Source organism: Eschrichtius robustus, chromosome 16 (assembly GCF_028021215.1).
Source record: "Eschrichtius robustus isolate mEscRob2 chromosome 16, mEscRob2.pri, whole genome shotgun sequence".
Classification (NCBI taxonomy): Eukaryota; Metazoa; Chordata; class Mammalia; order Artiodactyla; family Eschrichtiidae; genus Eschrichtius; species Eschrichtius robustus.
Genome location: NC_090839.1, coordinates 55,214,615 through 55,228,098, shown reverse-complemented (window position 1 = coordinate 55,228,098; position 13,484 = coordinate 55,214,615). Strand labels below are relative to the sequence as shown.

The 13,484-nt window shown below is 47.7% G+C and overlaps 1 protein-coding gene across 5 annotated transcripts in view; it reads left to right on the top strand.

The window, feature by feature from the left end:
- Positions 1–708: 708 nt before the first annotated feature.
- Positions 709–13,484, top strand: part of ANKS3 (ankyrin repeat and sterile alpha motif domain containing 3) — a 29,082-nt gene continuing 16,306 nt past the window's right edge. For 2 of the 5 annotated variants that reach the window (XM_068524901.1, XM_068524898.1), the window contains exons 1-5: positions 709–832; positions 5,330–5,547; positions 7,742–7,940; positions 8,136–8,257; positions 9,450–9,531. In XM_068524901.1, the coding sequence (XP_068381002.1) occupies positions 5,378–5,547; positions 7,742–7,940; positions 8,136–8,257; positions 9,450–9,531 (573 nt within the window). In that variant the 5' untranslated portion in view covers positions 709–832; positions 5,330–5,377. The other 3 variants (XM_068524900.1, XM_068524899.1, XM_068524902.1) reach the window with 3 other exon arrangements.

The window sequence follows — 13,484 nt, the reverse complement described above, 5'->3', positions numbered from 1 at the left end:
GACTGGCTTCACGTCCGTTTCTTGGCTGCAGCCCGTTAGCTCCGCCCAAACCTCCGACCCCGACCCCCTCCCGCCGCCGGTCAGCCGGTTGTTATGACAACTAGACGCCAAAGTCCTCCTGGGTCAGGCTTTTAAATTCTAAAGGTCGGAAACAGGAAACCCATCGTGCGTCCTCCCACCGATCCCCAGCTCGTTTCCCCAGCCCCCACCCCGTCCAACTCCCAACATTTATCTCCGCAGCTGCGGCAAGCCCGAGGCCGTTCACCTCGGCCTCAGCCTCCCCTCCTGGCGCGGTCCCGACAGGGATATAAACAGGCTCTAGCGCGTCCCTCCGGTTGTGTTCTCCCCTTTGGGCCGCGGCGCAATTACTGAGGCTATCGCCGCCTTCGGAATCCCCTCTCAGCAGAGTCTTACATTACTGGACTGCCAACTCCTTCCCACCCCCCGCTCTTCTTTCGGGACTTGGCGCGTCCTGTCTCTCCTGAAACACGATTGGTTTCCCTGGCCAGAGGCGGGGCGGGGTAGGGCGAATCCCCCCTGCTCATTGGCTTCCGCCGACGTCACAGAGCGAGCCGGGCGAGCTGACCGGAAGGTCCGGGTGCGGGACGGATGAATTCCACAGCGCTCGGGGGACCCGCGAGCGTCCCGGCGTGCTCCGCGCCTCTCGCAACCACTTCCGGGGCGGGAGCGGGGCCGCTGGGTCCGCGCGCTGTGGCGGCGGCCGGCGCGGAGAGACCGCGGACGGGCGCGGCCGAGGGAGCGCGGCGGCAAGGGGGCAGGGGTAGGCGGCGGCGGCAGCGGCAGCCCCAGGGCGGCCCGAGGCCCAGCGCAGGTAGGCTCCGCGGCGGCCCTGCCCCGCCTGGTGTCCTCACCTGCTGCGCACTCTCGGGGCGTCCCAGCAGTGCCGCTGGCTCGCCGCTTGAGTTTATGACTCCGAGCGTCCGCTTTGCCGCTGGGGAGCGGGGACGATAAAGCCACGTGAGGTGTAGGGTTACTGGGAGGAGATGTCAGTGCTAGGGTAGTTCCCTAGGTTACCCTCCCCAGGGCCTGAGAACGAGGTTGGGATACCGCGGGCCAGCGGAAGGCCCACGCCCCGGGGCGGGACGCGGTGCCCTCCGGCTTTAACAGACCACCTCCCTGTGGGTGCCACGGTCAGCAGCAACGTCATTTTTTTTGTTATTGTTGTTAATTTTGTTTGTTTGTTTTTTGTTTTGCTTTAAAAGTAACGAATACTTAGCATTTTACAGAAGGGACAGAACACAAAGGTAAAAGGAAAATCAGAGGGTTGCGTTCCTAGTGCTACTTCCTGGAAATAAATCCTGGAAGCGATATGCAAAAGATTTTCTACAAGTATACGTGATGTATGTGTGAATACAATTTTGTTCGTAAGGAATACCCCATCATCGTAGAGCATCTGGCATGCCGCAGGGTGATAAAGGAAGTAATAGTATTGGGTTGGCCAAAACGTTCTTTCGGGTTTTAAGTAAAAATAAAAGACACATTTTTCATTTTCACCAAGAACTTTATTGAACAACGTATTCACTGTTTCATTCTACTACCTTCTGCCATTTTTCAGGTAGCTTCATAATTCCATCTTCCCAAAACTTTTTATCTTTTGAGCAAAGAACTGTTCCAGATGCCTTTTAGTCTTCCAGGGAATTGAAATTTTTTCCCGTTATGAGAATTTTGTAAAGACTGAAATAAATAGAAACCTGAAGATGCGATGTCTGGTGAATATGGTGGATGAATCAGAACTTCCTAGCCAAGCTGTAACAGTTTTTGCCTGGTCATCAGAGAAACGAATGGTCATGTGGTATCCTGATAGAAGATTATGCGTTTTCTGTTGACTGATTCTAGACGCTTTCGTAGAGTGCTGCTTTCAGTTGGTCTAATTGGGAACAGAGCTTGTAGGAATAAATCGTTTGGTTTTCCAGAAGGAGCTCATAATAGAGGACTCCCTTCCAATCCCACCATATACACAACATCACCTTCTTTGGATGAAGACCGGCCTTTGGTGTGGTTGGTGGTGGTTCATTTTGCTTGCCCCACGATCTCTTCCGTTCCACATTATTGTACAGTGTCCGCTTTTCATCGCCTGTCACAGTTTTTTTTTTTTAAATTTTGTAAAAATATTTATTTTTGGCTGCATCAGGTCTTAGTTGCGGCATGTGGGATCTTTCATTGTGGCACGTGGGCTCTGTAGTTGCATCATGCGGGCTCTTTAGTTGTGGTGCATGGGCTTAGTTGCCCTGTGCGGCATATGGGATCTTAGTTCCCCGACCAGGGATGGAAACTGCATCTCCGGCATTGGAAGGCAGATTCTCAACCACTGGACCACCAGGGAAGTCCCCACAATTTGTTTTAAAAATGGAACGTTTTAGTTATGTTTAAGTAGAGAATCACATGTGGAAATACAGTCAAGAAGGTTTTTTTTGCTTAACTTATGTGGAACCCAAACATCAAAGCAATTGACATAACCAATCTGGTGCAAATGATTTTCAGTGCTTGATTTGGATACTTTGAGTATGTCGGCTATCTCCCACGTGGTATAACATTGATCATTCTCAATTAATGTCTTGATTTGATCACCATCAACTTCAACTGGTCTACCTGACCTTGGAGCATCATCCAGTGAGAAATCTCCAGCACGAAACGTCTCAAACCACTTTTGACATGTTCGATCAGTGACAGCACCTTTTCCATACACTGCAGTGTTTCGGTTGTGTTTTTACCTTTCTTGAAATAATAAAGCATAATATGCTGAAGATGTTGCTTTTTTGTCTTCCATCTTCATTGTTAAAACGGCTACACAAAAATTCACCAATTTTGATAAGTTTTTTTTTAAATGCACGCTGATATGGCAGCTGTCACAATACAATCTAACAAAATTGTTTCAAATGAAGTTAAAGACAACTAAGCTCTACTAGAGCCATCTTATGGAAAAAAACCAAACGAACATTTTGGCCAACCCAATAGCTTTATGGTCTCTTGGCATCCGAGTTCTCCCTCCATGGGCTCCTGGAGTGGGGGTCTGATTCTGATTGCTCCTCAGCGTTCTGGAGGGTGTCAGATAGGTGAGCCTCCAATAAAAGGAGAGAGAACATGGGTCCCACCCTGGAGGAGGCATTTGGAGTAGAAGAAACACACCCAAAAAAGGCTTGAGGGGTGTATTGAAAGGAGTGCTGAACTGACACTCAGCTTATTTGGATTCTTATCCAGGCTCTGTGGCCTGGATTGTTCAGCTTGGGGGTTCCCGCCTGAAAAGTGAGAGAGCTGGTTGCTCTCAGGCCCTGCCAGTGTGGACAGGTGGTTCCAGGAAGCAGGGCTTTGCTCTGAACTTTGTTACACATACTCTGGCCAAGGGCCGACGGATTCTTTGTCCCCCAAATTGGTGGCTTGTTTGTTGTTTGGCCATCTTGGCTGTATCTCATGCTTGGAAGCATTCATTAGTAGAGATTGACGTGCTAATGGCATCTGTGAACCGCTGTGGTACCTTTAGGCCATCTGAACTGGAAGTGGTTTTCTTTGTTTTCTCCTTCTCTTCCTTTTCTACACTTTGGTCTTTGTTCTTTCCCACCCAGAGTAGAACAGGAGACAGTTGTCACTCCTGGACTAAGGGTTCTACTAGGAAGCTGATGACTTGGGCTTGATGGGTTAGGATTCCTAGAATGAAGGGCTCTTCATCCTGCTGTTGTCCCATCTTGGGGAAAGTGTCACCCCACAAATTAACCAGTCTATCCCATTCCCCCTCGTCTCTCCCACATTCAATGGATGCATAGGTAGATTCCTAGTCAGTTAACACTGGTCACACCCTGGTTTCTGTGTTGGAGCTTTCTTTCCATTTGTTTCAAAATTTGTTTTTAAAATTTATATACAGTAAATTTACTCATTTTGGTGTTCAGGTTTATGAGTTTTGATAAATGTATAGAGTCATATGTCCATCAATCAAGATACAGAACAGGTCCATGATCCCCAAATTCCCTCTTGCAGTCCCTTTGTGGGCCCCCCACCCCTAACCCTTATTACCAGTGATCTATCCTCCTTTAGTTTTATCCTTTTTTTTATTTAAAAAAAATTTTTTTAAACACATGCACTTGTATTGTTTATTTATTTATTTATTTTGACCACGCCACATGGCATGCGGGATCTTAGTTCCCCGACCAGGGATCGAACCCGCGACCCCTGCATTGGAAGCACGGAGTCCTAACCACTGGACCGCCAGGGAAGTCCCCCCTTTAATTTTATCTTTTCTAGAAAGTCCTGTAAATGGAATCATACAGTAGGCAGCGTTTTGAGTCTGGCTTACACTTGACATGATGCGTTTGAGATTCGTTCATGTGTTGTGTGTATCACCTGTTTATTCCTTCTGCTTATGGCTGAGTAGTGTTCCGTTGTGTGGACGTGCCACTGTTTGTCCATTCTACCATGTGTTTTTAACTGCAGTCCTTGGAAATATCATGTCCCCATTAAAGAGTAAGGAACTAGGGGTTGGAGATGCTAAGTAGCAGAGCTAAATTTTGATCTAATTCCAAGTCCAGGACTCTTTATTTTTTTTAATTTTATGTATTTATTTTTGGCTGCGTTGGGTCTTCCCTGCTGCATGCAGGCCCCTCCTAGTTGCGGCGAGCGGGGGCCACTCCCCGCCGCAGTGTACGGGCCTCCCACCGTGGCGGAGCCTCCCGCTCCCGCTGCAGAGCACGGCCTCCAGGCACGTGGGCCTCAGCAGCTGTGGCACGCAGGCCCAGCAGCTGTGGCCCACAGGCTCAGTTGCTCTGTGGCATGCGGGATCCTCCCAGACCAGGGATCGAACCTGTGTCCCCCGCGTTGGCAGGTGGACTCTCAACCACTGCGCCACCAGGAAGCCCCAGGGTTCTTTTTCACCACATCTGAGAGCTGATTTGGTCCACTGACCTAATTACCATTTCTCTGCTTCTCTGCTTTCTAGAATGTGGGGCCTGGGGGTCGATAAAGGAAAATATATGCCACAGTTTATGACACATGTGCTCCTCTTTTTCTGCCTAGTGACAAGCTCACCAGTACTAGCATGATGGAGCTGCCCGAACCATACAATTTTTTTTCTTTTTGGCTGCACTGCAGGGCTTGCGGGATCTTAGATCCCTGACCAGGGATCGAATCTGGGCCCCCTCCATTGGGAGCGTGGAAACTTAACCGCTGGACCGCCAGGGAATTACCACATACGATATTTATTGAAAGGAAGTTGTCTGGTCAGTCCCAGGAGTTGGGTACATTGGGCAACAGTCTGTCAGGGCAGTGACATAGCCGCCTGCTGTGGGCAGGAGTGTGACCATGCCGTTTTCACTCCGTGTAGCTACCAGGAAGGAAAGACCTAACGACCCCAGTGCCTCCCTCCACAGCGATGTCGGAGCTCAGCGATGAAGCCAGCGAGCCGGAGCTGCTGAGCCGCAGCTTGTCCATGTGGCACGGGCTGGGTGCGCAGGTCAGCCGGGAGGAGCTGGCCGTCCCCTTGGATCTTCACACAGCTGCCTCCATTGGCCAGTATGAAGTGGTGAAGGAATGTGTGCAGCGGTAAGAGATCTTGGGAAATGTTCCTTCCTCTTGGATTTTTGAGCTCCATGGTTCAGCTCTCAGGTGGAGCCATCAGGAAGCTAGCGGGGGCCTTGCCCGCAGCTGTAGACATTTAATCCTTGGGTAGATCAACTGCTGCTTCTCTTGGGCTGTTGTCAGTGATGATTTATGCTGGACGCCGATAAGGAAAGCAGTTTTGATTCCGAGGAAGAAAAAGGCAGCTTAAACTTTTTTCATAGGCTTAGAAATTGTTCATTTCAGGCTTACTTTAACCAGAGTAATTTTACGGTTTTCACTAATTGCAGAAATGCTCAAACAAAACAAAAATAAAGATTGAAAGCAACGCCCTATGGCCTTCTTTCCCCAGAAGCTTCATTTTAATCCCTCCTGCCACCCTCTCCCCTTTAGCTTCTGCCATAGAGGAGGAGGTGGGGTTATCCCCACCTGGAGGATTGCACCTTACTCACTGCCCACATGCCGTTTTCACTGATCTTACATGCATATTAGGTCCCCCTAAACAGCACTGCTTCTTAGAGCCTTCTTGTTTGAAGTACGGTTTGATACTCAGTGTAATTTTTGGAAAGGGATCCATCTTCTCATCTCTTCCCACTTTGTCTGCCACACTTTGTGCTCACCGTTATCATCTCATTGATAACTTAGAGAAGCAACCTATGTCCATACCTACCTGGGCCTTTTCCAGTTCCAGTTTGGGGAGTTAAAGCAGAGCCTCGTGGAAGCCCCGTTTCTGGCTCCCAGGTCGTAGCCATCACTTATGAGCATCTGGCCAGTTGGTACTCCTCTACTGGGTGGGTGTGCAGGCAGCACATCCCCCGACAGGGTCACCACGACCCCACCTATAGTTCTGCTCCTTTAACATTCACAGGCTTTTAAGCCTTCGGGTGTGCTGTTAAAATGCACAGTCCAGAACGGCTCTAGGAAGTGTTTGTGTTCTGATTGGGGTTGTGACACCTGCTGAGACCGAGGCTGGTGCACAGTAAACACACACTGGGGACCCGAGGGGGATTTGGAGGGGTCAGAAGGGAGGATTCGGCTGAAGGGGGTTGCCAGAACCCCAGGGCCGCTCTGCTAAGGGGTGGGGGTGGGGGGCGCCTCCCTGTCCATGTGGGCGGGCATGTGGTGAGAATGGGCTGGTCTCCAGGCGGCTCTCCCAGCCAGTGGCTACCCCTGCATTCCTGGGATCAGGACCTGGGAAATGGCTGCCTGGGTCCAAGGCCAGGGTCAGTAGAACGTGCTGGTGAATGAAAACTAATTGTCTGGTGTAGCTTAGTGTGTGTACCTAGGAGAGGCACGAACTGCATGGGTCGATTGTCACTTGGTACCTCCACTGGAGGCAAGGATTGTGGAGGAGGAAAGACTGGGGCGTGAAACAGGCAGGATGCTCCTGGAAGTGGGTCTTACTTCCATCCCCTGACCTCAAACTCTGGGTTGGGAAGCCTGCATTGTTTTTCCTGTAGGAAACACTTTTCCAGAATTGTAATGGAAATCAGTGAGAAAGACAGGATTCTTTGGTCACGGATTTTTCCAAGAATGTTTCTGTAGGGTAGGACAACAAAGGAGAAATCGTCCACTGTCTGAGTCCCCTCCTCTTTCCTCTCCCCTTGGTGCTGGACTAGCGGACTGGTCTGTTGGCGGGAGGTAGTCAAGGCTGCAGGTCGGGGTTTCTCGGCCTCGGCACTGCTGACAGCCTGGGCCGGCTCATTCTGTGTTGTGAGGGGCGTCCTGTGCACTGTAAGATGTTGGGCAGCGTCCCTGGCCTCCACCCACCGGATGCCAGTAGCTTTTCCCTCCCCAGGTGTGACAACCAAAAATGTCTCCAGACTTTGCCAACTGTCCCCTGGGGGCAGAATCTCCCGTGGTTGAGAACCGTCTATGTAGCTGGTGGTAGCAAAAAAGAGAATTGCTGGCCTTAGGGTAGGAGGAGGGTGCAGATGAGAATGAAAAATCAGAGGAGGGAGGCAAACTTGAGGAAGTTTGCAAAGGCAGTTGTCCGGCAAGTGTAGTCACTCCCCCCACGCCCCCCCCCCCGCCAGTGACATCCAGGGTGGCATGTGACTGCTTCCTGTCAGCATGTCAGCACTTCCTGCTCTTTCTCTTGGCCTGGCCTGGCCACCGGCTTTGGTAAACCCCACCTATGAGATGGCTGGCGTGTCTAGCATGTCTTGCGTTTGTTTAGGAGAGAGTTAGATTTGAATAAGAAGAATGGTGGTGGCTGGACCCCGCTGATGTATGCCTCCTACATTGGACACGATACCATCGTGCACCTGCTGCTCGAGGCGGGGGTGAGTGTGAATGTGCCGACCCCGGAAGGGCAGACTCCGCTGATGCTGGCTTCCAGCTGTGGCAACGAGAGCATCGCCTATTTCCTCCTCCAGGTGAGCTACGAGGGCCTCAGGCCAGAAACCTGAGGGGCCCCCGGCCGCTCTGCAGAGACGTGAACCACTGCAGGTCCCTGTGTGCGTGCGTGTGCTCGGGTAATCACTTCGATTCTTTCAGCGTGATGGCTTGGAGGGCGCCCACCCTGTGCAGAGGAGACGCGGCCTTAACGAGCATTCTGTGTTCTCTTGAAGCAAGGTGCTGAGCTAGAAATGAAGGACATTCAAGGCTGGACTGCCCTCTTCCACTGCACCAGTGCTGGGCACCAGCAGATGGTCAAGTTCCTTTTGGACAGTGGAGCGAACGCCAATGTGAGGTGATTACGAGGTCTTAAGTGGCCGCAGGAGGCGGGTGGTCATGTCTGACTCTGAGGAGGGCAACTGACAAGGCAGCTAGAGGCTGGAGTGCAGGGAGCCCCTGCCTTGGTTTGACAGGCTCAAGACAAAGGGACAGAGGGGACAGTCCCGCCTAGGCGTGGAGGCATGGGGATCGTCCTAGCTTTCTCATGCATCTGTCAGGCGGCATTGTGTGCAGCATTTTAAGTTCTCTGTGCCTTATTTCCTTTATCTGAAAACAGGATGGCAATGCCCATGTCATAGAACTGTTAGAAGAATTACATGTTCTGTCATATAACAGGGGCCTAACATAGTGCGTGGCACTGAATTGACATGCATTAAATGCTAAATCCCTATAGCTTTCTTGCCTTCTGTATATATCAGGTGAGGTGATACTTTGAAAACAGTCATAAGTTTTAAATATAAGCTGGAAGTAGGGTTGTTGTCTAAAGCATGTCACCATGATAATCCTCTTCAACCCAGCATTCACCTGACACTGCACACCCTGGCTGGTGTCAGCCGTTTTAACACACTTTACAGGCCACTAAGAAAGAAAAAAAATGCTTCTAATTAAAATGCATTTCATTTATTGACATTCTGACTTCAGCGATGCATGTGAAAACCGTGTGTCTTCGAACGGATGAAAACCAGTGGTTAGCTTGCTTCCTGTCTTCTAGCCCAGGTGAACCAGTGAGGACCTGGGTGGGGGGCACTCGGAAGAGGGCGCTGAGTTAACCGTAAGCAAGCATTAGGTGTAGTGAGGGCAGGAGATCGTTAGTCCTGGAGCTCCTGGAAGGGTTCCTGGAGGATGTTGATCTCAAAATGTAGGATATCTGGATAGGTGGAGAGGAGGTGCTAGCTGTCTGTGAGCAGTGAAGGGCGACAGCTGCTTTTTGCTGTGATTAAGTGGAGATTCAGGCCATAGCAGGGGGAAACAGCTAAGGAGGAGTGAAGATGGGAGACAGATTGTCTTAGGAACAAAAGACTAGACCTGGGGTAGAAACCACGGGACTGATATGTTGATACTCACTTTCTCATCTCTCCCCATTCAGGGAGCCCTCTGGGCCTGGGGATGGGTGGCTTTGCGTCGCTGAGGTTTTGTCTGCAGCAGGCATGCTTCCGCCCCCGAGAGCTTCCTCTGCTCACCATCTGACTGCAGTCTCCATCTTGCAGGGATCCCGTATATGGATTCACTCCTCTGATGGAAGCGGCTGCTGCTGGCCATGAAATAATTGTGCAGTATTTTCTGAATCATGTAAGTGACCCTGTTGATTAGCTTATAATTTATAGTCACAGCAAGTGAAGCATCATATCACTGAAGAATAAACTATAACAGAACTTTCTCCTACACAGAAATAACTGCTCTTCATCCGTTTATTCAACACATTTTCATTGAGTATCTGTTGATGCCAAGTGCTGAGTGGTGCTTAGGCATTAGGGGTACCGTGGTGAGCAACTATAGACACCTATTCCTGTAATAATTTTAAAAATACTATTATTTGAAAAGTATGGAAAAAATTTTAAAACAGTAAATAGCACTCATCATCCTATCACTTAAAAAAATTTATATAGAATAAGGAGGCAAATATCTTCCTTCCTTTTCCACCCACCCCCTGTTCCCCCACAAGATGCCCAGTTGGTTGATAAAGAGACCCAGGATTTTCCTCTGCTGAGAAAGTATGTCTGTAGACACCTGCAAACACATACATGGCTTTTTGTTTTGAACAAAGTGGGATTCTACTGTGTATTTGATCTGCAGCTTCTAAAAAATAATATGCCATAGACATCTTACCCTTATATGGTATTCCATGCAGTATCCATGCCATAGTTAGTTCAGTCATTTCCTTATTAGTAGAAATTTAGGTTTCTAACAGTTTGCAATTATAAGCAGTGCTCCAGGGAATATCTTGGCACACACAGCTTTAGCATGCATGCAGTTATTTCTATATGCTGTATTTCTACAAGAGGGATTGCTGGTGCTCACATTTTGAACTTAATAGGTCCTAATAAAAAGGCAATTAGGGCTTCCCTGGTGGTGCAGTGGTTAATAAGAATGCGCCTGCCAATGCAGGGGACACCGGTTTGAGCCCTGGTCTGGGAAGATCCCACATGCCACGGAGCAACTAAGCCCGTGCACCACAACTACTGAGCCTACGCTCTAGAGCCCGCGAAGCCACAACTACTGAGCGTGCGTGCCACGACTGCTGAAACCCACGTGCTTAGAGCCCGTGCTCCGCAACAAGAGAAGCCACCACGGTGAGAAGCACGCGCACCGCAATGAAGAGTAGCCCCCGCTCTTTGCAACTAGAGAAAGCCCATGCGCAGCAACGAAGACCCCAAGCAGCCAAAAATAAATTAATTAATTAATTTAAGAAAAAAAAAAACAGGGCAGTTAAATTAAAAGACAATGAAAAAATGGGCAAAGGATCTGAAAAGATACATCTCCAAAGAAGATACACAAATGGCCAATAAGCACATGGAAAAATGCTTGACATCATTAGTCATCAGGGAAAATGGCAAATCAAAACAACCAGGAAAATAATAATATAATAAAAAAAGACAATAACAAGAGGTGGTAATGACGTGGAGAAATTGGAACCCTCATACACTGCTGTAAATGAAAAATGATGCAGCCTCTTTGGAAAACATTCTGGTAGTTCCTCAAACAGTTAAGCATAGAGTTACCATATGACCCAGCACTTGGATATATACCACTCCTAGGTATATACCCAAGAGAACTGAAAACAGGTCCAGGCAGAATCCTGTACATAAATGTCCATAACAGTATTGTTTGTAATAGCCAAACGGTGAAAAGAACCCAAATGTCCATAAGCGGATAAATAAAATTATTACATGCATACAATGGAATATTAATTGGCCATAAGAAGGAGTGAAGTACTTCCCTGTGCTACAACCTGGATGGACTTTGAAAATATGCTAGGTGAGAGAAGCCAGATACAAAGGCTGCATATTGTATGATTCCTTTTGTATGAAATGTTCAGAATAAGCCTATCTGTGGAAACCAGTAGATTAGTGGTTGCCTAGGGCTGGGGGGAGGTACAGGATTTCTTTTCAGGGTGATGAAGACGTTCTGAAATTGTGGTGGTGGATGTCCACCATTGAAGTGTAAACTGTAAGTGGATGAATTGCATGGTAGAAGAATTATATCTTAATAAAGTTGTTTAAAAAGTTCAACGGGGGAAATATTTAGTAAGTTCTAACAAATTCCCACTAAAAGGGATGTCTCTCTTGTCCTTTCCACCAATAATACATGACGATGCCCATTTTCTCACATCCTCACCAGCCCTAGATGTTACCATCGTAAAGTTTTGCCAGTTTGGTAGGAGAAAAGTGGCATCTTGTTTTGGTTTGTACTTATTAGTGAGATTGAACATTTTAAAACCTATTTATTGACGATTTGTATTTCTTTTATGAATTGTCTTATTTATTTATTTATTTATGGCTGTGTTGGGTCTTAGTTGCGGCACGTGGGCTTCTCTCTAGTTGTGGCGCATGGGCTCCAGAGTGCACGGGCTCAGTAGTTGTGGTGTGAGGGCTCTCCAGTTGTGGCGCACGGGCTCAGTAGTTGTGGCTCACAGGCTTAGTAGTTGTGGCACGTGGGTTTAGTTGCCCCGTGGCATGTGGGATCTTAGTTCCCTGACCAGGGAGTGAACCTGCGTCCCCTGCTTTGGCAGGTGGATTCTTAACCACTGCGCCACCAGGGAAATCCTGTTTGTTTTTTTTTTAAACTTGTCTATCCTGGATTGTTCTATATCAGTAGATATAAAGCTCTCTTGTCTCTTGTATGGCAGCATAGCACTCCCTTGTAGGGATGAATCAGTTTCTCTAACAGTGGTCTGCAGATAGAATCAAGTTGTATTTGCCTTCATGCACAGTGCTGTGTGGGATATCTGCACACATACTTCTCCACACACTTGTGCGACCACATTTGTACAGTTCGGTACTAAAGGTAGAAGTTTTGGATGTAGCCTAAGTACAGCCATAACGTGGATGTTGCCAAATTGCTATCCAAAGAGCAAGTTGTACCAACTCGAACGCTGTCCACATCAGTAAGCATTATGACTCTTAAATTATGAAGTACTTTAAACATTCAAAATAGTACAGAAGATAATATTAATACAACTAATCCACATGAATCCAGAGGTAACCACTATCCAGATGTTGGTCTGTACCTTTCCTGTCCCTGACTTTATACTCTCATCACATGCTGTGTCTCCTTAAGCAGCATGTAGACTTGTTTTATATATTTTAAAGATTTATGTAAATAATATATTTATTTATATGTTATATATTTATATAATGACTGTGTCATTTAACACAGTGTGGTACATGTAGACGGGGTTCACTCATTTTATCACCTCTGTATTTATTGAATGTATGAATACGGTATATTTTCCATTCCTTTGTCAGTGGACCCCTAAGTCATGTCCACCTTGCTATTCCCATCAGTGCTGCAGTTAGCATTTTCTACCTGTCCTCTTGAGCATATGTGAAGGGATTTCTTCAGGAGATCAGGATGTGTTCTTCAAAGCAGAATTTTGGGTGTGTAGGCTGGGTGCATATTCACTAGAGAGTGTACCTTGCTCTCCCCCGTAGGTGTCCCAGTTTGCACACTTCCGACAGCGTTTCATAGCTTGCATCTCCTGTCCCCTCAAAACCCTTGGTACCTGCTATCAGCTGAGTGGTCTCCTGTTGATTTTTGCCTTTCCCTGATTTCTCGTGAGGTTGAGCATCTTTTCATATATCTATTTGCCATCTGCGCTTCCTTTTCTGAACATAATTATTCTTTGAAGGTAATTCCACTCACACGAACTAGGCCTCCTTAAGACGTAGCAAAGGGACAGGCGTCGATGCAGGGCAGGGAGCCCTGGCTGTGAAAAGCATAACTTCTGCCTCTGAGCTTAGAGCCTGATCTTAAGTAAGGTAGAACTGGAGACCATAAGGGACAGTTACTGTTACAATTTTTTAAAAGGAAAACGTATTAGAGAATCAAACTTTTGATCATTTATGTACCGTGCAGATTACACCCTCACTTGGTGCCTTTACTCTCCAGCTGGGTCTGAGATTGTATGTGGGTGACTCGTATGTAGGGAAAACAAATTGTATTGGATTTATTTTGGAAAATTTTCTAAATTTTAAACTTTGAAACAATTTCAGACTTAAAGAAATGTTATAAAATAGTACAGA